The following is a 25,847-nucleotide window of genomic DNA, read 5'->3' as shown; positions in this document are numbered from 1 at the left end:
GTATAAGTGAACTCTCCTCCTATTAAGCCTAAGTTCATGTAAAATGAATGTATATGTTAAGAAAATGTCTATCAATATATTATTTGTCAATAAATCAGATAAATTATAATATCATTTCCTTGGAAAAGCCCAATGCAGGGGTGGCCAACCTGAGCCGGAATTTACCAATGTACGTTGCCAAAGAGCCACACTAATGTGTCAGCAGCCCGCCATCAGCTCCCCCAACTCCAACCTGCAGCGCCTCCTGCCTGCCGGCAGCCCCACCAATCAGTGCCTCTCGCTCCCTCCCCACACCTCCCACCCACCGCTATCAGTTGTTACACGGTGTGCAGGAGGCTCTGGTGGGGAGGGGGGAAGAGCGAGGGCATGGCAGGCTTGGGGGAAGGGGTGAAGTGGGAACAGGGCCTGGGACAGAGCAGCGGGTTGAGCACTGAGCACTCCCCAGCACATTGGAAAGTTAGCATCTATAGCTCCAGCCCTGGAATCAGTGCCTATGCAACAAGCTGCATATTAACCTATAAAGAGCCACATGCAGCTCCGGAGCCACAGGTTGGCCACCCCTGGTCCAATGGATATAACTTTATTTACACTGTGCTTGTTTTGCAGTATTTTCAACCTTTTACATCGTTAGCTTACTATCTTTGTAGTGACCTCATGGCCTCCTATAGCTAAAAGGAAATAAGTGAACCCCCCCGCAATGGCAAATGTGCATTTTGTTATATTATAGGTCTCATAAAGGCTTTTTAAAGTAATTGAAAATAAATTGAACTCCTTTTTTAGAACAGAAAGTAACAATTAGGTGTCCTCTTCTTTCTTGACAATTCCCTATTTGGGAGTGGTGGGTTTCATAGCCTTCTTCCAAAATTCATGTTCGTATGCCAGGCTGTCATGCAGATTGATCGGTCTGAGGTCCGGTGATGTCCTATCCACGTACCGAGACTTTGGTCTCTCGCTTGGTCATCTTCCATCCATGATCATTGCAAGAGCCATCCTATCAATATAGCTCTCAGGTCTCCACTAAATATGCCCATACCAACATAGCCTAGCCTCCCGCAACTTGTCTTCAATTGGAGCTACCTGTATTAAACCCTTTACAGCCTCATTTCATTTGTTCTCACATAGTGTCCAACTATTTGACCATCTCAACATCTTCATTTTTGTCTCAGTGTGTGTACTGGTTTCTTTTCTAGTGGCTGGCCAAGTCTCTGTTCCATACATTAGAATGGGTGCATTACAGTTTTAAACACTCTGTCTTTTAACTTTATTGACATCATTTGTCACAAAGAACTGGGGTCAGCTCCTGCTATTTCTACCAAGCAGCTTTAGTATGATGTCAGGCATCGTTCAGGAGGGCACCATTGATCCTAGGTATTTAAGTTATTTTGCTTTTCTAAGCTATCTGCCTGTGATCTCCTTTATGATGAATCCTTCTCCCCCAGTTATCATAGCGTTGGTCATACCAGCGTTCATGTTTCCATAATTCAGAGTTGACTGACAAGGTCTCACAGTCTTCTGCACCTATCACTAAAACATCAGCAAACAGCATGTTTCCAGGTAGCTCCCTTCATATATTCTCATTTATTATATCCGTGACAACTGCAAACAAAAAGGAGTTTAACTCTTACCCTTAATGCAGGTCAGTGTTTATTGGAAATTCTCTACTGTAGTCCCAGTTAGTTCTGACTACAGTAGTCACTCCATCATCATATCCTGAAGAGGACAAACTTCACTAAACTAATTCTATTGGTGTGTGATCACATACCTTCTCCATATCCACAAAGACCATGTCAAGTTGCTGTCTTTCCTTTGAATTTTTTTATAAGGATTTATCTACAAATGTGGCATCAGCTATGCTCCTTCCCACCATAAATCCATGTTGACCCATCCAAATTTCAATTATTCCACGCAGACACTTTTCAATAATTGTCTCCCATGTTTTCATAACATGTGACACCAGTTTAATTGGGCAATAATTAGAACAGTCTAATATTTCCTTTGTTAAAAAATAGCCACTCCAAAGCTTTTATGCCATTCATCCAACATTTTCTTTTTCTTAAGAATATCATTGAACAAATTTGTAAAATACTTGATGCCTTCCCAATGACTTCAGCACATCTGGCCCAGATGCTTTCTCCTTTTTCATTTTCCTAAGGTATAATTAACATAAATGTTTTGATTTAAAAAAAAAAAAAAAAAGTAAATGAGCCAACATAAAAAATTAGTAATATTGGAACTGATATTTAACCACATATGTGAAAGCTATCATATATATTACTTTATCCTCGGGGAGGCATACTTACATTTTCCTGGAGGTTACATCAGAGAGCATCTCCTGATACTAGCAGCCTTTAATTATAGAAGATTTACACCAAAGGCTAATTTGTTTGTATCAGTAGTGCGCCTACCTGATACTATGTGATACTGTTTAATATTCAGTTGTTTTATAGAGTTTTTATTCTTGGATAATTTTGTTTTACATGTGAATGTTTTATTAAAACATGAGATATTTAGGTTAATGAATACAGATGCTTATATAATATGCACATTTATTTTTAAGATCTTTTTGGATAACTTATTTAATATATTTTGTAGCATTTTAAATAGAATATTTATAAAATGTGAATAAGAGAAATTGACCATCAGCCAACATTGAATCCTCTGTGTTTTTTTGCTCAGCTCTCAAAGACTTTAAGGCTAGAAGGGACCATCTGATCATCTAGTCTGACTTCCTGCATATTGCAGGCCATAGAACCTCACCTACCACCTCCTGTAATAGACCTCTAACCTGTGGCTGAGGTACATGACATCAGGAAAGAAATTATTGCATGTTATGGCAAAGCTATTGTCCCCAATACTGCAAGATCAGTTCATGTGGAAGAAACATAGCACTAGAAAGTTATAAAATTATTAAGCCTTTGACCGTCACTGTCCAGTGTGGTCAAGACAAGATTTCTTGTTTGAAAGTGAGTTTCTACTCTGATGATTGATCCATTTGAAAATAGGGTGGTCTTACTCCATAGATTGACTCCTTATGTGCTTGCGTTAGTGACAAAATTACCTTTTTACTTCTGTCAGCATTTCAGAGCTGGCACACAAAAATGGGAGAATGAATTGGATTCTATTTTATGCATCAGCAGAGATGTTAATAACTTTCAGTTGCAGATACAGATTCTCCACTCAGTTACAGTACATCTGTGCAGCCCCACAGAAAATACAGATACACAATGCAGAATTTGTCATACACATTTTCATTACTGGTTAAAGATAAGCAGAAAAGAACCCAGCTTGACTTTCAGATGCCAGATTGATTTGAGTTAACAGGAGTGGCAGTTAGGGGGAAAATACTTCTTTATTTGTAAACTGTGCAAATTAGATCTGGAAATCCTTGCAAAACAGATAGGGAATGCCATAATGCCTCTTCAACAGAATCACTTTTCAGAATACAGAAGACCTTCACGTATGCATCTCAGTGTGTTTGGTTGATACTGGTCACCCACCCACAGATGAAATGGTTTTAGTTGTAGAGCTTCCAACACTGGATCAGTAGCTGTCCATCCTACATCTTTAATTCTCTGAGTCATTGGAATTTGTGCTCCTTATTGGCTCTAAGTGACTTCAGCTGTTTTGACAGCCGCTGGCCAATCCTCTCTTTCAGAGAGAGATTTCTCACGTCGAGAAATATTTATTAAATTTTTTGTCTTGGCTTCCTTCAAGAGACAAATTCTGTTATGGCAATGTTTTTCCACGATCCTCCATAGGAATCTTTACCTACTACGAAAGTCTTGTCCTGTTTCCACATGGACTCATCCTTAATCCCCTTGACCGTAAAAATCACAACTTACTTGGAGGAATCTATCCAAAAATATCTGTCACCACCATCATTCTCAAGGGCCCCAAATTGTAGTATATCTTCTGTTTAATAACTGCCTCTGTGCTTCTTGCTGCCTCTGCCGAGCCAGGGAGCAAAAAGCCAAAACTCTGATCCCCAACATATGCTGCCAGTAAACCAACAGGGTGATCTTTTTCTTTTCTTTGACTTCTGATGTCAAATAGCAGTTTTAGCAGGTTGTTTAATTATATTCACTGTACACTGTCAATACTGTAAACTTGTTTCTAGCCATAAAGTAGGCAAATATGACTCCCAAGACTCATGAGGAGCAGATATGTTGATGAAGAAGGTGCCATTTCACATAGTTGCTCTTCTAACTGTAACCATGCTTTATAGAAATTGACTTTATGCAGTTAAAAGAAATTCTAAATGTCTATGTCACACTGTTTGGAGTGGCTCACAACCTCAGGGCAAACACTCCAAACTGGTAGTGTTCTGTAATTAGATTTCACCAAGCCAGTAACAGATGTGAATTCCTAGATTACTTTAACAGTTTTACCATAGAGTCACAGACTGTCCTCTTAGACTCTCCAGTCTATCTTGCCACCCAGACAAACTGGACTTAGTGATAAATGGTCAGTTACACCAAAAATCATACCACATCCATATTGCTTCTGGTACCAAGAGACCTGTCATTTACCCCAGATCAACTGATACTCTAGATCAGTGGTTCTTAACCTTTACTGCAGCCTGAACCCCTTTGGTTCTCAAAATATGTTCTCGCCCCCCTTATCAAAAATTGTTGAAGTAGGTCAGTTCTTTAAACCTGTTTGTATATTACAGTAATCGTTAAAAATGTATAATGTTAATAAATACGTAGGCTTGATGAAACAAAGTAGTTGTACTTACGTGCCTGTGCTTAATTTGTGTTTTCAGTTATTTACTTTCTAAAAAAATCTGGCATGTCTCGCACCCCCAGGCAGTGTGTGCACCCCAGGTTAAGAAACACTGCTCTAGATCCTATACCAAAGACAATGCCTAAAGCCAATCCTGTAATTGACTGTCTAAAAGTTTATTAACTAGGAAAAAGGAATGAGAGTTATTTACAAGTTAAAGCAAGCAAACATAAACACAAAAATGAGTTACCATCTAAATCCTAAGAGTTGTAGTGATCCGTCTATTCAAAGTGTCTTTCGGGGCAGACCCAAGAGGGTGAGGAATTTAGAGCAGTGGTTCTCAACCTATTTACCATTGCGAACAACATATGCACCAATCCGTGCTGTGTGGGCCACATCCACACAATATATATACTACTGTATGGCCCTAAGGTTGTCACATGGGCTACAGCTGTGTGCTGATTGGGCCGCAAGTTAAGAACCACTGGTGTAGAGTTTCTGGCCCTTCAGAGTTCAGACATCCAAAAGATTCCGTTTCTTCTTACCAGGGATTTTTATTCCCTTCCCTTTCCCAAGGGTTCAAGATAATGGGATGAGTTCATCTGAATGTCTCCTCTTCGTGGGTATGTGGGGGAGAAGCAATCAACAAAGTCTTTTGTCCTATGATGTTCCACAATGGTTTGTCTGGTGTCTATGGACCTGCTTTTGTTGGGCAGGAGACAACACCTTCTGTGGCAAACTAGCATTTCACACTTGGTAATGTTTCTGTCCTGACTATGGGAGTTTATAGTTTCAGAGCAACACTTTTACAGTTAAAGAGCAAACGTATTGCTTTATAACTTGGGATATCGATATTATAAGTCATATTAATGCATGCAGCACCATACAAGCATTTCATAGAGTCTAAACTCTAAATACATTTTTTTAATACGAATACCAATTTTGAGCAAAACTAACATATGGGTTTCCTCATCTGGTCTCCAACTATCAGGATGTCAGTTTTTAGTTAATGCCTGCAAGAGCTGACATCCAGCCTACCAGCATCCTAGTCCATTCATTCTACTAGAAAGTATTTGCAAGTTGCAAGGATTCCCATTTTCCAGTTAGCAGTGAAATGAAACTTTGTTCCTTTGCCCCTAAAGTAGTCTGCAAATGTTTCTCAGGGTATGTCTACACTATGAAATTAAGTCGAATTTATAGAAGTCGATTTTTTAGGAAGCGATTTGATAAAGTCGATTGTGTGTCTCCCCACTAAGCACATTAAGTCAGCGGAGTGCATCCACAGTACCGTGGTTAGCGTCGACTTTTGGAGCGTTGCACTGTGGGTAGCTATCCCACAGTTCCCGCAGTCTCCGCCACCCATTGGAATTCTGGGTTAAGCTCCCAATGCCTGATGGGGCAAAAACATTGTCGTGGGTGGTTTTGGGTACATGTCGTCAGTTGCCCCTCCTTCCGTGAAAGCAACGGCAGACAATCGTTTCACCCCTTTTTTCCGTTCGGACGCCATACTGCTTTCAGCAGATGGCGCAGGACTGCTAACTGTTGTCATCGAACCACCGCCTCCGCTGCAACTCTGCTCTCCTGCTCTTGTCTCGAGAGCGAATTTCTCCATGTTGGCTGTCAGGGCTACCGCTTCCGTTGCAACTCTGCTCTCCTGCAGATGCTATACCACAGCAAAAAGAACAGGAGTACTTGTGGCACCTCAGAGACTAACAAATTTATTAGAGCATCAGCTTTCGTGGGCTACAGCCCACTTCATCGGATGCATAGAATGGAACATATAGTAAGAAGATAGATAGATAGATAGATATAATATATACAGAGAAGGTGGAAGTTGCCATACAAACTGTAAGAGGCTAATTAATTAAGATGAGCTATTATCAACAGGAGAAAAAAACTTTTGTAGTGATAATGAAGTTGGCCCATTTCGACAGTTGACAAGAAGGTGTGAGGATACTTAACATAGGGAAATAGATTCAATATGTGTAATGATCCATCCACTCCCAGTCTCTATTCAAACCCAAGTTACTGGTATCTAGTTTGCATATTAATTCAAGCTCAGCAGTTTCTCAGTTGGAGCCTGTTTTTGAAGCTTTTCTGTTGCAAAATTGCCACCCATAAGTCTTTTACCGAGTGGCCAGAGAGTTTGAAGTGTTCTCCTACTACGGCAAGCATGGAGCCCGCTCAGATCGCTGTGGCAGTTATGAGCATTGTAAACACCTCACACATTATCCTGCAGTATGTTCAAAACCAGAACCTGCAAAAGCAGGCGAGGAGGTGACGGCAGCGCAGTGATGAGAGTGATGAGGACATGGACACAGACTTCTCTCAAAGCATGGGCCCCGGCAGTTTGGACATCCTGGTGGCAGTGGGGCAGGCTCATGCCGTGGAATGCCGATTCTGGGCCCAGGAAACAAGCACAGACTGGTGGGACCGCATAGTGTTGCAGGTCTGGGATGATTCCCAGTGGCTGCGAAACTTTTTTGCATGCGTAAGGGCACTTTCATGGAACTTTGTGACTTGCTTTCCCCTGCCCTAAAGCGCAGGAATACCAAGATGAGAGCAGCCCTCACAGTTCACAAGTGAGTGACAATAGCCCTGTGGAAGCTTGCAATGCCAGACAGCTACCAGTCAGTCGAGAATCAATTTGGAGTGGGCAAATCTACTGTGGGGGCTGCTGGGATCCAAGTAGCCAACGCAATCCCTGAGCTGCTGCTATCAAGGGTAGTGACTCTGGGAAATGTGCAGGTCATAGTGGATGGCTTTACTGCAATGGGATTTCCCTAACTGTGGTGGGGTGATAGACAGAACGCATATCCCTATCTTGGGACCAGACCATCTTGGCAACCAATACATAAACCGAAAGGGTGCTGCAAGCACTGGTGGATCACAAGGGACGTTTCACCGACATCAGCGTGGGATGGCCGGGAAAGGTACATGACGCTTGCATCTTCAGGAACTCTGGTGTGTTTGAACAGCTGCAGGAAGGGACTTACTTTCCAGACCATAAAATCACCATTGGGGATGTTGAAATGCCTCTAGTTATCCTTGGGGACCCAGCCTACCCCTTAATGCCATGGTTCATGAAGCCATACACAGGCACCCTGGACGGTAGTCAGGAGCTGTTCAACTGTAGGCTGAGCAAGTGCAGGATCGTGGTAAAATGTGCATTTGGACGTTTAAAAGCACGCTGGCGCAGTTTACTGACTCGGTTAGACCTCAGTGAAACCAGTATTCCCACGGTTATTACCGCTTGCTGTGCGCTCCACAATATCTGTGAGAGTAAGGGGGAGACGTTTATGGCAGGATGGGAGGTTGAGGCAAATCGCCTGGCCGCTGGTTACGCGCAGCCAGACATCAGGGCAGTTAGAAGAGCACAGGAGGACGCGGTGCACATCAGAGAAGCTTTGAAAACAAGTTTAATGACTGGCCAGGCTACAGTGTGACAGTTCTGTTTGTTTCTCCTTGATGAAAACCCGCCCACTTGGTTCACTCTACTTCCGTGTAAGCAGTGATGAGCTGCCAAAATCTTAACAACGGGTTCCCTCCTCACCCCACGAGGGGGTCGTTGCCCACCCCTGGCCCCCGGGACTCCTGCCCCATCCAACCCCCCTGAGTTTCTTGACCGCCCCCCCAGGACCCCTGTCCCATCCACCCCCCTCCCCTGTCCCCTGACTGCCCCCAGATCCGGACCTGCCGGGGGGCGAGGTGGGGAGTCCCGGCGGTGCTTACCTGGGGCAGCTCCCAGGAAGCATCCGGCAGGTCCCTCTGGCTCCTAGGGGCGGGGGTGTGTAGCTGGGGGGGAGCAGGGGGAGCAGCTGCTCCCCCCACTGATCACATCAAAAGCGGTGCCTTAGGCACCGACTCCCTGGGTGCTCCGGGGCTGGAGCCCCCACGGGGAAAATTTGGAGGGTGCAGAGCACCTACCGGCAGCTCCCCACCCCGCGCCCGGCCCCAGATCACCTCACCTCCGCTCCACCACCTCCGCTGAACATGCTGCCCCGCTCTGCTTCTCTGCCCCCTCCCCCAGCTTCCTGCGAATCAGCTGTTCGGCGGGAAGCCTGGGAGGGCTGAGAAGCAGGCGGCAGCTTTCTGCTCAGGCCAAGGGTGGCGGAGGTGAGCTGGGGCAGGGAGCGGTTCCCTGCATGCCCCCCCCCGGCTTACCTGCTGCGATGTGGGCGGCCCTTCTCGCCCCCCCGCCCCAGCTCACCTCCGCCACCCCCGGCCTGAGCGGGAAGCTGCTGCCTGCTTCTCAGCCCTCCCAGGCTTCCCGCCGAACAGCTGATTCGCGGGAAGCCGCAGGCGGGGGGCGGAGAAGCAGGACAGGGCAGCGCGTTCAGGAGAGGAGGCGGAGTGGAGGTGAGCTGGGGCGGGGTGCTCTGCACCCACCACATTTTCCCCTTGGGTGCTCCAGGGCTGGAGCACCCATGGAGTCGGTGCCTAAGGTGCCACTTTGGGCGGGTTAAATTTAGAAGCACTTTTAGAACCGGTTGTCCCTCGTGGAAGAACCGGTTCTAAAAGGGCTTCTAAATTTAACAACCGGTTCTAGTGAACCAGTGCGAACCAGCTCCAGCTCACCACTGCATGTAAGCCAACCGACCTCCCCCCTTCTATCACTGCTTGCAGAGGCAATAAAGTCATTGTTGTTTCAAATTCATGCATTCTTTATTAATTCGTCACACAAATAGGGGGATAACTGCCCAGGTAGCCCGGGAGGGGTGGGTGAGGAGGGAAGCACCAGGTGGGATGCGGGAGGAGGGAAGGACAAGGCCACGCTGCACTTCAAAACTTATTGAATGCCTTCCTTCTGCTGCTTGGGCAGTCCTCTGGAGTGGAGTGGTTGGGTGCCCAGACCCCCCGCGTTCTTGGCCGTCTGAGTGAGGAGGCTATAGAACTTGGGGAGGAGGGCAGTTGGTTATACAGGGGCTGCAGCGGCGGTCTGTGCTCCTGCTGCCTTTCCTGCAGCTCAACCATACGCCGAGCATATCAGTTTGATCCTCCAATAGCCTCAGCATTGCCTCCTGCCTCCTCTCATCATGCAGCCGCCATCTCTCCTCTCGCGCATCCCTCCTGTCCTCGCATTCATTTTGTGCTTTCCTGGACTCTGACTCCTCACATTCTGCTGAGCACTTTCAGTGCGGGAGGACTACATAAGCTCAGAGAACATTTCATCGCGAGTGCGGTTTTTTCGCCTTCTTATCTGCGCTAGCTTCTGGGACAGAGATGATGGGGGAGCGTTGAAACATTTGCAGCCACGGGAGGAAAAAAAGGAGAGTAGTATTTAAAAAGACACATTTTAGAGAACAATGGGTAGACTCTTTCATGGTGAACCAAGCTGTTACCATTACATAGCACATGTGCTTTTGGTACAAGGTCACCCCCCCACACACACCCAATTTTCTGGGATGATCGCTTCACCCCTCCCCCCACCACCTGGCTAACAGCAGGGATGACTTCTTTTCAGCCACAGGCAAACAGCCCAGCAGGAATGGCCACCTCTAAATGTCCCCTTAATAAAATTCCCCTGTTTCAACCAGGTGACCATGAATGATATCACTCTCCTGAGGATAACACAGAGAGATAAAGAACAGATGTTGCTTGAATGCCAGCAAACACCGGGACTGTACGCTGCCCTGCTTTGTTATGCAGTGATTCCAGACTACGTGCTACTGGCCTGGCATGGTAAAGTGTCCTACCATGGAGGATGGAATAAGGCTGCCCTCCCCAGAAACCTTTTGCAAAGGCTTTGGGAGTACCCCCAGGAGAGCTTCATTGAGATGTCCCTGGAGGATTTCCACAACATCCACAGACACGTTAACAGACTTTTCCAGTAGCTGTACTGGCCGTGAATGCATCCCAAGTCTTCAGGGCAAATTAATCATTAAACACACTTGCTTTTAAACCCTGTATTATATTTACAAAGGTACACTCACCAGAGGTGCCTTCTCCGCCTTCAAGGTCCAGGAGCCCGCCTTGGAAGGGTATTGGCTCCAGGGTGATAATTGGTTCCTGGTTGTCGGGGAGAACGGTTTCATCCTTCTCCTCCTCATCATCTTCCTCGTCCCCAAAATCCTCATCCCTGTTGCGTGAGACTCCCCCCTTGCAGGAGTCAATGCACAGAGGTGGGGTAGTGGTAGGGGCACCACCTAGAATTGCATGCAGCTCCTCAAAGAAGCGGTATGTCTTGGGGTCTGACCCGGAGCGGCCGTTTACCTCTTTGGATTTTTGGTAGGCTTGCCTGAGCTCCTTAAGTTTCACACGGCACTGCTGCGGGTCCCTGTTATAGCCTCTCTCCTTCATGCCCTTGGAGATTTTTTCAAATATTTTGGCATTTCATCTTTTAGAACAGAGTTCTGATAGCACGGATTCATCTCCCCACACAGTGATCAGATCCAGTACCTTCCATTCGGTCCATGCTGGAGTTTTTTTGCAATTCTGGGACTGCATGGTCACCTCTGCTGATGACCTCGCCAAGCTGGCCAAACAGGAAATGAAATTCAAAAGTTCCTGGTGCTTTTCCTGTGTACCTGGCTAGTGCATCTGAGTTGAAAGTGCTGTCCAGAGTAGTCACAATGGAGCACTCTGGGATAGCTCCCGGAGGCCAATACCATCGAATTGTGTCCACACTACCCCAAATTCGACCCAGCGATGTCGATTTCGGCGCTAATCCCCTCGTCAGGGAGGAGTACAGAAATCGATTTTAAGAGCCCTTTAAGTCGACAAAAATGGCTTCATCATGTGGACGGGTGCAGGGTTAAATCGATCTACGCTGCTAAATTCGACCTAAACTTGTAGTGTAAATGAGGACTCAGTCATAGCCATGCCATCTACAATCAAATCAAAGCATCCAGAGAGGCAGCGGTACCTGTATTTCTGATGATCATTCGTAATGTCCACATTTTGAGTTTCTCTTGATTCTTAAAAATGTCCTCTAAGCTATGTTTTGGTCACAGGGAGTAATTTTAGACTACCCTTAAAAGAGCCTCTTTCGCCTGAGGCAATGTGCTCATAGATGCTCGAAGGTTCTACTTTCATGCAGTATGGTGATGTTGCAGTATAAATGTCTAGATAAATTGATAGTTATACAGAGATGCTCAAGACCCATTTGTAAATATTTTTGGCCTGTGGCAACCCAGTAAATAATCTGGGGGTGGAGGCCCTGGGGTGGTTGCAGTCAGATCTTGCCCCCCATGGGGGGGTTGGGTCCTGCCCAGCACTCACCCCACAGTGGCGGCTCCTGCAGCTCCTGTGCTATGAGGCTGGCTGGGCTTTGCTCTCCACTCCAGGTGTTGCAATTTCTGGGATTGCAGCACGGCTCAGGTTTGGCCCTGACACAAATTTGTGTGAGCGGAGTTGTGACCTGGCTCATAGGATTGGAGTGCCACTCGATCAAATTTGGCCTACCCGGACTGGTCGTCATGACAGCTGGGCTAAACTGTAGTGGCGCTGGGACCCCACAGCTTGCTGTGCCTGGAGCAGGGAGGCAGGCCCAGACAGCTCCATGGGACAAGAGCTGTCATGTAACCCTTTGAAACATTTTGGTGACCAAAATTTTTTCTCTCAACCCATGGGTTGAGAAACCCTGGTTTAAACAGTTGGCATGACTTAAAAATAAGTACAGATTGGAGCTCCCACTCCATATGACAAAGGATTGGTGAATCAACTCAGAGGACTGTGGAAAGCAGTGTTACATTGCAAGTGCCTTTCCTCTTAAGTGGAGATCATCTCAGTGATTGGAAAAACAGCTTTTTGGTGTCTTCCCAGAGATACCTTTCTGTCAGCATGGATCTCCTCTCTTGTAGGCAAATTTTGCTCCTCCAGTATCATAACACTGTTGAGACAAAATCTTGGAACCTTTGTGTGAGCCTAGGATATTTCAGGAGTTCAAATTGGTCTTTGACTTATTTTCAAATGTTCTCAAAGACTAGAAAATCATCTGATAATGCATAGGCTTATGCATAAACATCTTATTGATGTCAAGTCTCTGAAATGATGGGTCACTTTTTCTGTTCTTTAGAAAAATACTATAGATTAACTATCATTTGTGATTCAAGTGCACCATTTAAATTTGTTCACTGTAAGTTCTCTTGAGCCCTTATACTAATGTAGTTTCACATTCTCTTTTTCAGGAGATGTTTATTCATAAATTTCAACTATTTGAGTTAGAATTTCAATTTGAATTAGTGGACACATGTCTCTCAGCTGACTCCCTCAGTATGAGGGAATCAGGTCTCCACAACACAGGTTGTTTGGGAATTCCATCTCAACCAAACTATTCTCTTTCTTTGTTTCTTCCAATATCTTGCAAGTACTTTGAGATTATGGTAATGATGTATAGATTATAAAGCTGTCAAATGAATTAGCTATAATATTAACAATCATAGCTAGATGTTGATATTGTTTTTTCTCTATTTTTTCTCACTTGGAATTAATACTTATTTGACCTACAAAATAGGATGCATATTACTACCTCAGTCAAACTAGTACTTACCATAGGTCTTCCCAGCTTATTGTGGGGATATAAAATCCAAGTTCTCTCTTATCTGTAAAATAAGGTTATATAGCTAAATAGTGAATTGTATTCATATGCTACAGCGATGGAGTCTGGCCTGTTTCTAGAAGTTTTGGGGGAGCTGTTACTGAGAAAAGATATAGGCAAAGCTCAAGTTATTTAAATAAACGAAAGTGAATTTGAGGAGATACGTTTAATGTAGTGGGGACGAAGTCAGTGAAGGTGTTTATGGAGGAGGAGTTCATGTTCAAAAGTGCAGGAGATGAAGATGTTTTTAGCAGCAGCATTTTGTTAATGTGAAAGACCGAGGTGAGAAGGGGGGAGGCCAGAGAGGATAGGTTGTACTAATGAAGTTGAAAGATGAGAACACCATGGTTAGAAGTTTAAGTAGTAGTAAAGAGAGGGTAGAAAGGATGAATGTAGAGGAATTTAGTTACGATACAAAGGAAGAAAACATAAAATTCACAAAACATCTAGGATACGATTTATTTGTATTACCATAGCACTTAGGAACCCTAGTCATGGACCAGGACACCATTGTGCTAGGTGCCATACAAACACAGAACAAAAAGACAGTCCCTGCTCAAAAGCTTACAATCGAAGTATAAGACGAGACCCCACATGGAGACAGACACAGGTTAGTATAAGGAAACATTGAGACAATGATGGTCAGCATGATAGGCAGTAGTATTAGTGCATGAGTGGCTAACTGTGATCAGTATTTTTGTAGTCATCACAGCAAAAGTTTTAAAGAGCTTTTAAGGAGAATAATTAAGTAGTTTTACAGATGCTTACGGGGAGCTTCTCCCACTCATGAGGAGCAGTATGGGGAAAAAGCACAAAAGTGCTTGCTGGAAAATTTGACAAGTGGCTGATGGAGGCTGATATCGTTGGGCAATCAGAGATGGGAGCTAACATTTTGATAGTGAAAAAGAGATTATAGAAAGGGTGGTAGTAAGCCATGAAAGACCAGAAAAATGAAGACCAGCAGCTTATGTTTTATGCAATAGAAAATGGGGAGCTAGTGGAGGGATGCAAAGAGAGTGGTGACATGGTTGAAAGCAGTGGTCTAGAATGATCTTTGCAGCAGCATTCTGAGTGGATATGAATGGGGTAAGACTGCATTTGCCGAAGCCAGAGAAAAGGCAGTAATCAATATACAATGTGATGAGAGCTTGGATGAGAGTTTTAGCTGGGTGGATGAATGTAAAAGGCTGTATCTTAGAGATGTGATGCAGAAAGAATCTGCAAAATTTAGACGCAGCCTGGATGTGAGGACCTAATGAGTAGTCCAAGTTGAAGATAAAGATACTAAGATTGTCAACAGTGATAGAGGAGGGAGAAGATGGAGTGTGATTAGGAGGAGGAAACATGAGAAGTTGCTTTTCTGACAGATTGCCTACTCATATTTAATGTGACAACCAAGAGTTCAGTGGTAGTTCCCCTGCGCAAATCAGTAGTCCTAAAACTGCTTCCGTATTTACAGTATTGATGTAATTGAAAGATAATGAATACATATGTAAAATGATTTAGTTAATGAATACCAGTGTTGTTAATTGCAATGATTGAAGTGTGAGTGGCATTTAAAATGTATAAGGGTACTGCTACTGTTTTCTTCCTTGTATTGATAAAATTTTGAAGAATAACTGCTCCTGCAATAAATAAAGCTTAGTAGTTTCTGCAAAATCTGTAGATTTTGCTTTAGACCTGTGAATCTTCATTTGCTTCACTTGAAAAAGTTCCAGATTTAGATTTGTCTGCTTGTCTATGTCAACACTTCTTGTCCCAGATTCTTTCTCTTTTGGTCCATCCTTGCATCCTCCCAGTGCTAGTGGCAACATCCATTCACAATGAGAGTACAGCTTGAGTTGGCCTATTATTATTAGCCATTGAGTTTATATGTGCCACTCAATTTATAGGTGCTAATAACTCTTCCCTAGAGAGCAGCCTTTTAAAGGATAAATATCTAGCCTATTATGAATAGATGTAGAAATTAACTACTGTATCTTATAGTTGCTATTGCAGATATTCAGATCCATACGCAATTTATAATCAGAGCTTTTCAACCATGAAAATCAACTTGTTTTTAGGTTTAAAAAATAAAATTACTCTTGGGTTGTGAATTAGTAAATCTCAAAATTCTGCCAAGTATGTTAGTCTACATAAAACCCAAACACGCAGTTATTCTGTTCTTAATATATGAAAGCTGTTTGTTTTAAAGAATTGAGCACTGTATCCATACAATATGGAATATTGGTAATTCTGGCTTTGGCTTTCATGTTTTAAAAAAAGTTTGACACAGGATGCTGTTTTCAGCCAGCTATTAAAAATTCTATTAAATGTTGCTAAAATGAGCAAGTTTGCTAACTGGATGATTTTGCTGGGTGTGCTAAGTGAAGGTTTATATTAGTCTTGCAGTATTGAGATAATATAATAAAAACAAGTACTGCCCTACTAAATCAGAAACTGTACCAGGACTTTTTTCCCCTTAGACTTGGAGGTATGTATTTAGATTGGGAATGTCCTGCTCACTTTCGAAATATTAATTTTTGCCTCATTTCTGCCTTATTTATGTATAAGCTTCAGATGTAACAAGATAAACTAAAAGGTTTCGTTTAGAGACCTCTTAAAGTAGAGCATTTTTAAAGCAGGTAGGTGTCTCTACCCTAGTTTTCCATGAAACATTTTATCCATTCAAGCAGACTTTTAAAAACAGCTTGTTTTGATAGCAGCTTGTTCTCCTGTGGGCCTTCAGCCTTTGCTTCCTGGCAGCACCTTTGGTGCGAAAAGAGAGTGATCAATTGGGAGACTATCAGTGCCAGCATGCATAGAGTGATAAGTTAACACACCACTGGGAATTTCTAGGGCCCACCAAGATACTTCACTTCTAATGTGCTAACAAGCTCATTTTTCTACCTCTTGCCTCTTCAGTTATTTTTTTTTCTCAGAAGAGCTTAGAAGTTGAGTGCATCAGGCATAATGAAAAGCTCCGTAGGAGGGAGAAGCAATAACCCCATTTTTCTCTTTTCAGCCAAATAGAAAATTAGCTTCTGGTAATACACAAAGGCCAGTATTTTTTGTGCAAGGGGCACTGCTGTGAATCAAAGGACTCTATTAACTCTAGAAAATTCAGCAGCTGTGAATCTCCCCCAATGAAAAAAGTGCTTTTCAACAAGTTGTGAGATATGTAGTATTATTTAGACTTCAACCATCAGTTTCATCCTCTGCCACTTATATATAGCCTCTTTAAAACTGTGCTATATTAGTCTCCTGTGTTAAGGCTCAGTACTGTGTATGTCCCCCAACCTAAGAACTTTATATGGAGGGTTTTTTTATTTCTTCTTTTCCTAGTGTTTCCATTATAATGTTTTCGGAGTAGAATTCTTCTGAGGTTCAACTATCTCAGTATTCAGAAAGAATTTCAAAAATTCCAGAGAGACAGTTGATTTCAATATTTATATGTACTCAAGTTGTGGTATAAGCAAAGAATACTATGGTGTCTATTTTTTGATGGAAAACTATTTTAGACAAAGTATATTGTATTTACTGATTTGGGCCACATTTTTTCTTAGAGTAATTTACTCAAATATACTTCGTTTGTTGTAATCGCTTCCTGTGCGATAGTTACATATAAGGATTATCACTACATATCCCTTTTAATTGCTGAAATATAATCGTGAAAGCCAGAAGAGTACCTAAAATGTATTATCTTCAGTCCTAATTCAGGGCTGAAATTTTATTGCTCATCCTAATTGAAAATGGCAGGCTCATCTACTTAATAGTATTTAGTGCTTATATATAGTATTTTACATGTTCAGCCTACTTCTCACAACACACCAATGAGAAAGATAGGTAGCTATTATCCCCATTTTACAGAAAGAGAAACTGAGACCAAAAAAGGTAAAATAACTTCCCTAAAAATACATGGCAAGTCACCAGCAGAACCAGGCTTAGAACTCAGGACTTCCGAACTGCCAACCCTCAGATTGTTCCTCCACTCTGTGAGGCCTCTTACTAAAATATGAAAACAAAAATATGTTCATGGAAAATGTTAATACTTGCAAAGAGTAAATCATTTGTTAAAAATACACATGTTAATGAGAATATACTGTAGGAGTATGTTTGTTTTTTTCTTTTGTGCTCATGTAAGATATTTAAATATGGGCTGCCTAACTCAACACACTGAGTCCAGCTGGACAACTTTAAAAGTTGTGGAAGAAAAGGTTAACTGATTTCTCAGTTCAGGATCTATACAACATGAAGTCAGCATGGTAGTTTTTCTTGATAATTGTATGTTGCTACCTGCTGCTCTACATTTTGACAGCCATTTCCATAGTTGCTTTCATGAACAGCAGAAATATTCTTTTTTTTTTTCTCGCTCTCTCTGTGCTAACAGCACAATCAGGCCTGCTGGAACAAGAAGCCTGGAGAGGGTTCTTCAAAAGCAACAACACTTCAAGATACTGGTCTCCAGTCAATAATATCAGAGAGGGAGAATGTGGTGAAAAGGAAGTATGGTATTTTGCTGTCAGTGCCCTCCGACACTCTGTTAGCCAGTATTTAGGGGTCCTGCAGATTCTTTACAAATATGTCTGCTTTTTTTAATGGCATAATTGACTATGTATTTTTTTCTGATACTCATTTTAAGCTATGTATTTATCTTAACTATATGAATTTGTTTAGGGATTATGGAAACAGTTATTTTTCACTGAAAATATATAGAATTTTTTTGAGAGAAGGAATCTAGTTTGTTGTTTGTTAATGATAGTTATTTTTCACACTATACCCCTACAAATTACAATTACAGAATTTTTAAAACCTAATTTTAAACAGTGTTATGACCAAGTCAGTTTGCTGCTTTAGAAAATAATCTGTAATCTTAGGTTGATTGAAACAATTTTGAGGTGCGTAAGAAAAGAAAGTAAAATTGACCTGAAGGCAGTGTGTAGCCTTATTCAAAGATATTTTACTTTAGCTGCATCCAGCTGTTGGAACAGTATTATAACTGAAATAGCCTGAGCCATGAGGTACACATCAGGTACATAACCTGTCCCAATGTTCAGAAGGGGTCAGATCCAGAGTTTAGGTTCAGACCCATCTCTAATTAATGTATGCTGCACTATTAAACTATCATTTTTATTGGCTAACTAAAATAATGTTATGTAAAGATTTGAGAATAATTTAATTTAATCCAAAAATGCCATACTTTCAGTGTTAGTAAACTGCAAATGGTCACTGAAATTTATAATATGCACATACATGAATAAATTTGTTAAAGGGAATAACATAGCTGAATTACTGAGTAGGCTTTAGTGTTTAGCAAATGTGTGCTGTGACTTAAAGTTGATCCTTAACTCTTGGGTAAACCAGTTATGAGGAGAGAGCTCGATATCTGCAAACAATTGTTCAACACCATCTAGAACCCACAACTTTTGAGGACTTTGCTGCTCAGGTTTTCTGTCCAGCACCCTATCACCATTTGCCCTCTGATTCAGGTAAGAAATTCAATAAAGAAATTGTCTTACCATAGTGTTTAATGACACTTAAAATGCAGTATCCTTACTTATAAAATCTGTAAATTCCAAACTTTTATGTATTATGAAGACTGATCATTAATCTGAAAATGTACAAAGTGATGTTATATTTTCATATTTGAGCAACTGTGTAATTCATAACCACAGGAGAGTTGCCTTTAATTCCTTAGTTTGTTGCCTGGCACTATGATTTGGCAAAACATTTTAGTAGAGCAACCAAGTTCTGTATTTTTACAATGAATGTTTATCACATGCTCAAACTAAATCTCTGGGCTGCGGGCTGATGAATCCTCAAGTATTATTCCTAGACCTTCTCTAAGACAGCTTTAGGTTGCTATCTTGCTGTAATGTAAAAGGTCAAATTAAAATGCCAAGAAAATTTTACATTCACCAACTTTATATTTTCAAAATATTAAGAAGCAACAAAATTGTTTCAGATCCATTTTTTATCTTTAGGAATCTGTTTTATAAGAAGGTACTGCATTTTCAGTTACTAATAAAAATAATAATCACTAAGAAAATGAGAAACTCAGGGCCTTCCTGTTCTGATGATGATTTCGTGACTCCTTATGATTATTTCATTTATTTTATTTCCCCTCTTTTTAGATCATTAAATATCAGTTCTGTTTATCTGAAGGTAAGACAAAATGTCCAAAAACACCCTCTGTTCTTACTACTTTTACTAAAGCACTAAACTTGTAACCAAGTTATATGCAAACTTTTCTTGTTACCCTTGTTCACTCTAAAAAGAATTTCACATTGATTGAGAAATTACCACTACATTTTCTTCAAGTTTTAGTCTTTTACTAATCCCAGGTCTGCATGAAACACTAACAGTGGTTATGGGATTAAAGTAACTAATGGTAGACACAGTTGTTGAACTAGTAACACTTTATTGTGTTGACCTTTTGTTTCTCAGCATGAACAAGTAGTACTGAATGGCAGTGGTGTGTTTTGTACCCTGTACTGTCTTGCATTGATGTTCCATTATGGTGCTGTAGGAGAGGAGGAGGAGAAGAATGTATAACACTTGAAATTTTGTTGATAAACTTGTGTAATTTTTAATGCAAAGCAAATCAAAATGCCATGATTAGCACATTTGCAGTTGAATAAAATCAGTTCAGTTTTCTTCTTAAAACAATAGATGGAAATCAAATGAGATTAGAATTGGTAAATTGGTACTTCTTTATATTTGGTTTTCTGATTGCAAAAATGTCTAAGATCTACATAAATACATTCTAAAACACATGGGCTACGTTGGTCGAGAAAAGATTAAGGACATCTTAAAAATACTGGAAAAGCTTAAAAACACTGAGATTACTTTGTTTGAAAATGTGACAGGAAGTAGGACTGTAATAGAGGTATATAGGATTGGAAATTGGATAGTGAAATCTAGCACAAGTGCTCAAGAACAAGTGGAAGCTAAATTTAAAGACAATAAATGTTAAACTGAACAAATAAGCTAAATACAAGAAATATGTTAAAGTAACATGTTTTTTACACATCTCTTAATCAATCAGCAGACTTGATTGCTACAGGATATTGACCTATTTGAGATTCAAAACAGGATTCCTAAGAAATTTAGAAATAACATTTATATTTACACTACTAGTGTTTATTTAAAGGAAAAATACCTGTGCTTCCTCCTTCCTAATGGTATTCAGTAGTTATTCCACATGGTTGGAGTTGCCTTCTCTCTCTCTCTCTCTCTCTCTCTCTCTCTCTCTCTTCTTTTTTTTTTTTTTTTTTTGTACTCACTCAGGTATTTGTTTCAATTGTATCTATTCGCTTTCAGTTACCTCCCTGCACTAGAGGGTATAGTATGCACAATTTGTCTGGTGTATTTTTGGGGGGAAGTGGAGCAAAGCCACCTTCCTCTGAAGCATCGATTATCAAACACTTGGTTAGTTAGACCAGTGGTCTGTTCTGGAATGGCAATTCCTGTGTTCCTTTTTAAATAATCTTTCTTGATTTTCTCTAACTGCAGTTTGAACAAATACTTTTAAAACTTTATTTTAGGTTAAACAATTCTACCAAATGAACTATTTTTCAATGGCAATCTCAACAGGAATATTATAATTATTCTTACATATGAATATATAAACCATGTATGTACTGTATCTATTACAGACTTCATTAAAAAAAAGTTATAGACACAGTTTAATTTCTGCAAATAACTTATATTAAACAAGTGTCTTTTTATAAATGTTACATATTTACAGGGATAAAAGCTATGTTAATACAAATATGATAAAGAAGTATTGCCATCCCTGATCAGAGCCCTGAGTACTTGGTTCTTTTATTATTAAAAAAAGTCGAATAGATTAAATTATGCAATCATTGTCTAAATATTAGTGGTCATTGAATGAAAATAAGTACATCCTACACAGCAGTTACTTATTTTTGCTAGCTTCACGTGTGCAGAGTAATCTATAAATTATAAGAGAAACAATGAAGAAATCACTTTTTTAAATCAATTGGTTTTAAAATCTGGAAAATAACCAGGTACCAATTTGAGGGCAGATGGCTAAAACTAAATTCGGATTTTCTCCTCTTTATTCCAAGTAAATTAACAAACTTACTGAACCCTCTCTTGTCTGACAGAAATAAATCTCACTGTTCCAGGTAAATATTGAAATCCTAAACCTGGATTTCAAAATGCTTTCTCAAAAGGATTCTATAAAAAGCACTGATACAAATATAAGGCCTACACTATGTTGTTATGCCATTTACACACCATTAAAGCCAATGGAGTTATATGAGGGTTAAAATCATCATAACAGAGTGGAGAATTGGTCCCATGGGTTGAACCATTTTTACATCTAATTTCTCAACAACCTTAAGGATGCATCCTGTCTCACTAACTGTTGTATTTTTTAGAAATTGGGTTAAAATATTATTGTATTAGATTTCTTTTGGAGTTTTTACATTCATTTTAAAATATATTGACAGGTCTTAATTCTACTTAACCATGTGGGATATTTGTTAAATTTGATATGCTTGATAACTCAGGATACATAATCGGGATATCTGATTTTTTTAAAATGCTCACTAATTCCACAGTTTATGGCCATTCTTGACTAGAAATAGGGGTGGCTGAAGAGGGGCGCAAAATATTTTTAGGTTCTCAGTGTTCTAGGCCCCCAATTCCATTATTTTAATAATCTTATGGCAAATGTCTTCTTAAATCTAACCATGATCTCCAAGACCAGTCATATGTTAGTACAGCTGATGAATATAGGCTTTATAAGGAGGCAGTGCATACAATTTCACCTTTTAGGGGAAGATTAAACTTACAGAAAGTGTGAAGCTAAGACAAAATCACCAAATGCTGTAAATACATTTGTCCCTGACAGTCTGTTGTTTAGTTTTGATGTGCCAATGTTTTGACCATATTTGAAAAACAGGCAAATTAAACACTGTTGAATGTTTTCAACACTGTGCTTCAACACACTGGTTAACTTTACTGAAGATGCAAACCTTAGAAAGAGCTGTTACCTTCATTATGGTCACTACAGTTGTTTCTTAGAAGATGATAGTATCTGAGCACTTCCCAGGTGTTTAAAAATTGAAGTAATCTCTCTCTCTCTCTCTCTCTGCCTATAGGAGAAATAGCTTGTTTATCTTATAGGAGCTGGACTTGCAGAATAGGTGGACACACTAAAATGATTTTGTTTTAAGTGAGCTTTACCGTGTGTTTGAGACAAACAGAATAGAATGGCTATTTTGCCTTCGTGCTTGTCCTGCCTGTATCTGAGTCTTTGAGTACAGTAACCTGGGAGGTTGTAACAGTAACCTGAGGTGAGCTAATACCAGTCCCCAGAGTAAGACAGCTTTCTCTGATGCAGAGCAGGCCAGGATACTTGTCAATGTTAAAATCATGGTTGTGGAAGGGCTTATTGACAAAGTGAGGCTCAGATCCTTAGCTTGTTGCTGAAGAGTTTTTTCCCTTTCCTGTTTTTCACTCCAATGCCGCGGACCACCGTAGATAATTATGCTGATTCCTATAAACAAAGTGTTCCTCTAGCACAGTTCATTTGGTCACAATATTGTGTCATGAGATCAGTCTGGATCCTATAACCATTTAGCCCATCCCTGAACAGGGCAGGAGCCTTTTGATCCCATAGAGAATAGTTTAGTGACTGAACATTTCAAAACATTATTCACACAGTTCTTCCGGCCTCCTGTGCAGTAGGTATGTATCCTAATTTACAGGTAGAGGAACTGGGGAACATCGAGGTTGTGACTTGTCCACTTTGGACAGAAGGCCGTGAGATTTGGTAGTTTAGTTTTGGGACCGGGGATTATGATGGAGGGACTGAGTTTTAATCTCAGTTCTTCCATTAATTCAATGTAACTTAATCTCTCTCTCTTCCCTTCTATTTTCCACTTATAAATGGGAATAAAGATGCTCACCTCTCTGTGGGAGGGGATTGTAAATTACAATGGATTGTGATGTTTGAAATTCAGTAGCAAAGGTACTGTAGAACTGTAAAGGTTCATTATTAAGGCTGCATGGCTGGCAGGGCTGGGGAGAGAACTCAAGAATTCCCCTGCCTATCCCTGCTTTAGGTCAAGGTACTTGCAAGGATCATAATTATAGCTGTGCATAACTGGAATTTCCATCCTACAGAAAATTTTTAATCTTTGATTTTTTCATTCGAAATCTGAGCGAAAGACCAGAAATGCAAAATCTTTCCTAGAAAAGAGAATTTGGGGGAAAAAATTCTGTTTAAGAACTGTAAACAAAATATTATGCAATACTGGAGTAATACTTCCATCAAAATTATGTTATTTTTGAAGTATTTCTTTATCCAATATAATTGGTGGTTTTTCTTTTGAAAGTTGGTGAATGTTAGAATTCTCTTGACACTATAGGTAAAACACCATGCGCTGATTTACCCTTTGACTTTCACAATACAGCTCAAATGTTACACTGATATTTTTCCCTATTTCATCTTTTCAGCTGATTCCTTTTTTATGCTAGGTGTAATTCTGAGCATACTAAAAATGTGAAACAGTGATGGTGAACAGAAACCAAATATCAAACTTCCATTTTTGTTTTTCCTTCTAGGTTTTTTTTAGGGAAGTATTTAACTGTTTTCACAAACTTTTTAAAAGAGCTTAAGATAGAATGATTGGCATGTATTGCATTTGTAGTAAATAAGGCTGCTCGATCTAGGTTATTTTATAGAACTCTTTTTTTTTCTTTCTTTTTCCTTGTAACCTTTAGTCGGTAAGTATAACTCCTGATTTCAGAGCTATTGCTTCATTACGCATACTAACCTGTCATTCTCTTTAACCTGTAGCATGAACAGCAGTTACATAATGAAATTCTATCTATTCTGTCATCTGTGCTCATCTGTTAATGCCCTTCAATCTTTGCGGTTTGTGTCTAGTGTCTCACACCTGTTACTTTTATCTTTTCTCCCCCTCCCCCCCACTTGTATCCACTCCTTCCTCATCACTTCTTCATTCTCAACAAAGAAAGAAATGCTGTGATATTTCTTCTCCTTCTAAAACCTCCACTAGAAAGCACTGGCCACATCAAGGTAAAGGGCAAAGGCTTGAAACGGAAAGTCTTCCATGCTAGCTGTGAATGGCATGCTGTGCAAAACATCCGTGGTTGTTTTCTGTTCTCTAATTCCCATGATTTGAAGTACTTGAATTCCTTATAAAATTAGAGCAAGATAGAATTTCAGAAAATGAAAAGGTGGGGGGGGGTGTTTCCCCACTTGCATTTTTTATAAGGCATAGTGAGTTAGGCACTATAGTACCATTCCAGATTCTTTGGCAGTGCAGTACCTAGTTCATGAACAGAATTACTGTCAACAGCTGGGGAACAAATAACACGGTGCCTTTTCCTCCCCCGTCACTTGGGTGAGTCATGTCAGTTTGAACAACATGGGAAGTACTGTGGTCAAATAGAACATCTGAGTTGTTCAATCAGTTTGGTTTATGGCAATATGTTTTAGGTGCATACTTCTGACTTGAGTATGTGATTTCACTGACCACTTTAGGGCATCATCAAAATAAATTATATTCAGAGATTTATATGTGTAATGAAGTGATACCCTCTATGCATTGAGCTTACGCTGAGGAGTGGTAGCCTCAGTTTTGATTGTTACATCTATGTTGTAGAGAAGAGGCCAGGGTACAGGAAAAATATAGGTTGAAATTCTGGTCCCATTGAAGCCTGTTGAAGTTTTACCTTTGATTTGAGAGGGATCAGGTTTTCACCCATAATTTCTACAGGTCAAAGTGATCAGAAAGGATTCAGGTAATGAGCTAAATCAATCTGCCTGGCTGTGCTACAAGTTAATTATAATTAGTTAAGTTTATCTGTTAGAGTTGAGTGAATAATAGAGTTTGTGGTTTGGTGGCAATTCTGAAAATTCAGGAAAAAATGGTTTTGAGTTGAAATGAAAATAGAATTCCTTGGGTTCTTGGGGGGGCATTGTTGTTTTTTTTTGTTTGTTTTGTAATCAGAAAAATTGGGGGGGAAATGAATTGGATCAAAAACTAAATGTTTAATTTCAACCTCAATTTTTTTGATTTCAGGCATTTTCACAGTAGCAAAGGCGTAGATTCACAAAATGTGCGGGGGGAAGGAAAGGCCCTCTTTTATACTTCTTAGTTCAGTGGTTAGGGTTACTCATATGGGATGTGGGAGACCCAGATTCAATTCTCCCCTCTGCCTGGCATAGAAAAGGCATTTGAATTTCATCATCTCCACAGTGCAGGAGAGTGTCCTAGTCTCTGAGCTATGGGATATTCTGCTGTGGATCTTTCTCAATCTGTTCTGTTGAAGCTGTTCCATTTATTATAAATAGTTATGGGAGTGGGGACTTAAACTTCAGTCATTTCCCACATCCTAGTGAGTCCCCTAACTACCAGGCTATAGAGCAGAGGTCCCCAAACTGTGGGGCATGCCCCTTGCGGGAGGGGAGGAATGTTCAGGGGCATGGCTAGGGTTCAGGCCAGCATCCACAGAGGATGGGGAGGAAGTGCCACCCCGCCACAGCCCCAGCCAAGGCTCCGCTCTCACCCCTGCCCCCAGCATCAGCCCCCTTATC

General features: G+C 40.8%; 1 protein-coding gene and 1 long non-coding RNA gene across 12 annotated transcripts in view; both read left to right on the top strand.

Moving 5' to 3' along the window:
- The window catches only part of LOC122466446, a 32,062-nt gene extending 21,577 nt beyond the window's left edge, over positions 1-10,485 (top strand). For all 3 annotated transcript variants that reach the window (XR_006291927.1, XR_006291925.1, XR_006291926.1), the window contains one exon: positions 10,263-10,485. This is a non-coding gene — a long non-coding RNA (uncharacterized LOC122466446). The remainder of the gene's footprint in view (positions 1-10,262) is intronic.
- The window catches only part of RALGAPA1 (Ral GTPase activating protein catalytic subunit alpha 1), a 241,989-nt gene that overhangs the window by 212,552 nt on the left and 3,590 nt on the right, over positions 1-25,847 (top strand). For 4 of the 9 annotated variants that reach the window (XM_037900616.2, XM_007065253.3, XM_027827625.3 and 1 more), the window contains one exon: positions 18,608-18,732. In XM_037900616.2, the coding sequence (XP_037756544.1) occupies positions 18,608-18,732 (125 nt within the window). Of the gene's footprint in view, positions 1-18,607; positions 18,733-19,377; positions 19,409-24,004; positions 24,008-24,258; positions 24,324-25,847 lie in introns of all 9 variants that reach the window. The other 5 variants (XM_043550010.1, XM_043550012.1, XM_043550007.1 and 2 more) reach the window with 3 other exon arrangements.

The sequence above is a fragment of the Chelonia mydas genome, chromosome 6 (assembly GCF_015237465.2).
Source record: "Chelonia mydas isolate rCheMyd1 chromosome 6, rCheMyd1.pri.v2, whole genome shotgun sequence".
Classification (NCBI taxonomy): domain Eukaryota; kingdom Metazoa; phylum Chordata; order Testudines; family Cheloniidae; genus Chelonia; species Chelonia mydas.
The sequence above is the reverse complement of the archived record's forward strand: the minus strand, read 5'-3'. Positions and strand labels throughout refer to the sequence as shown.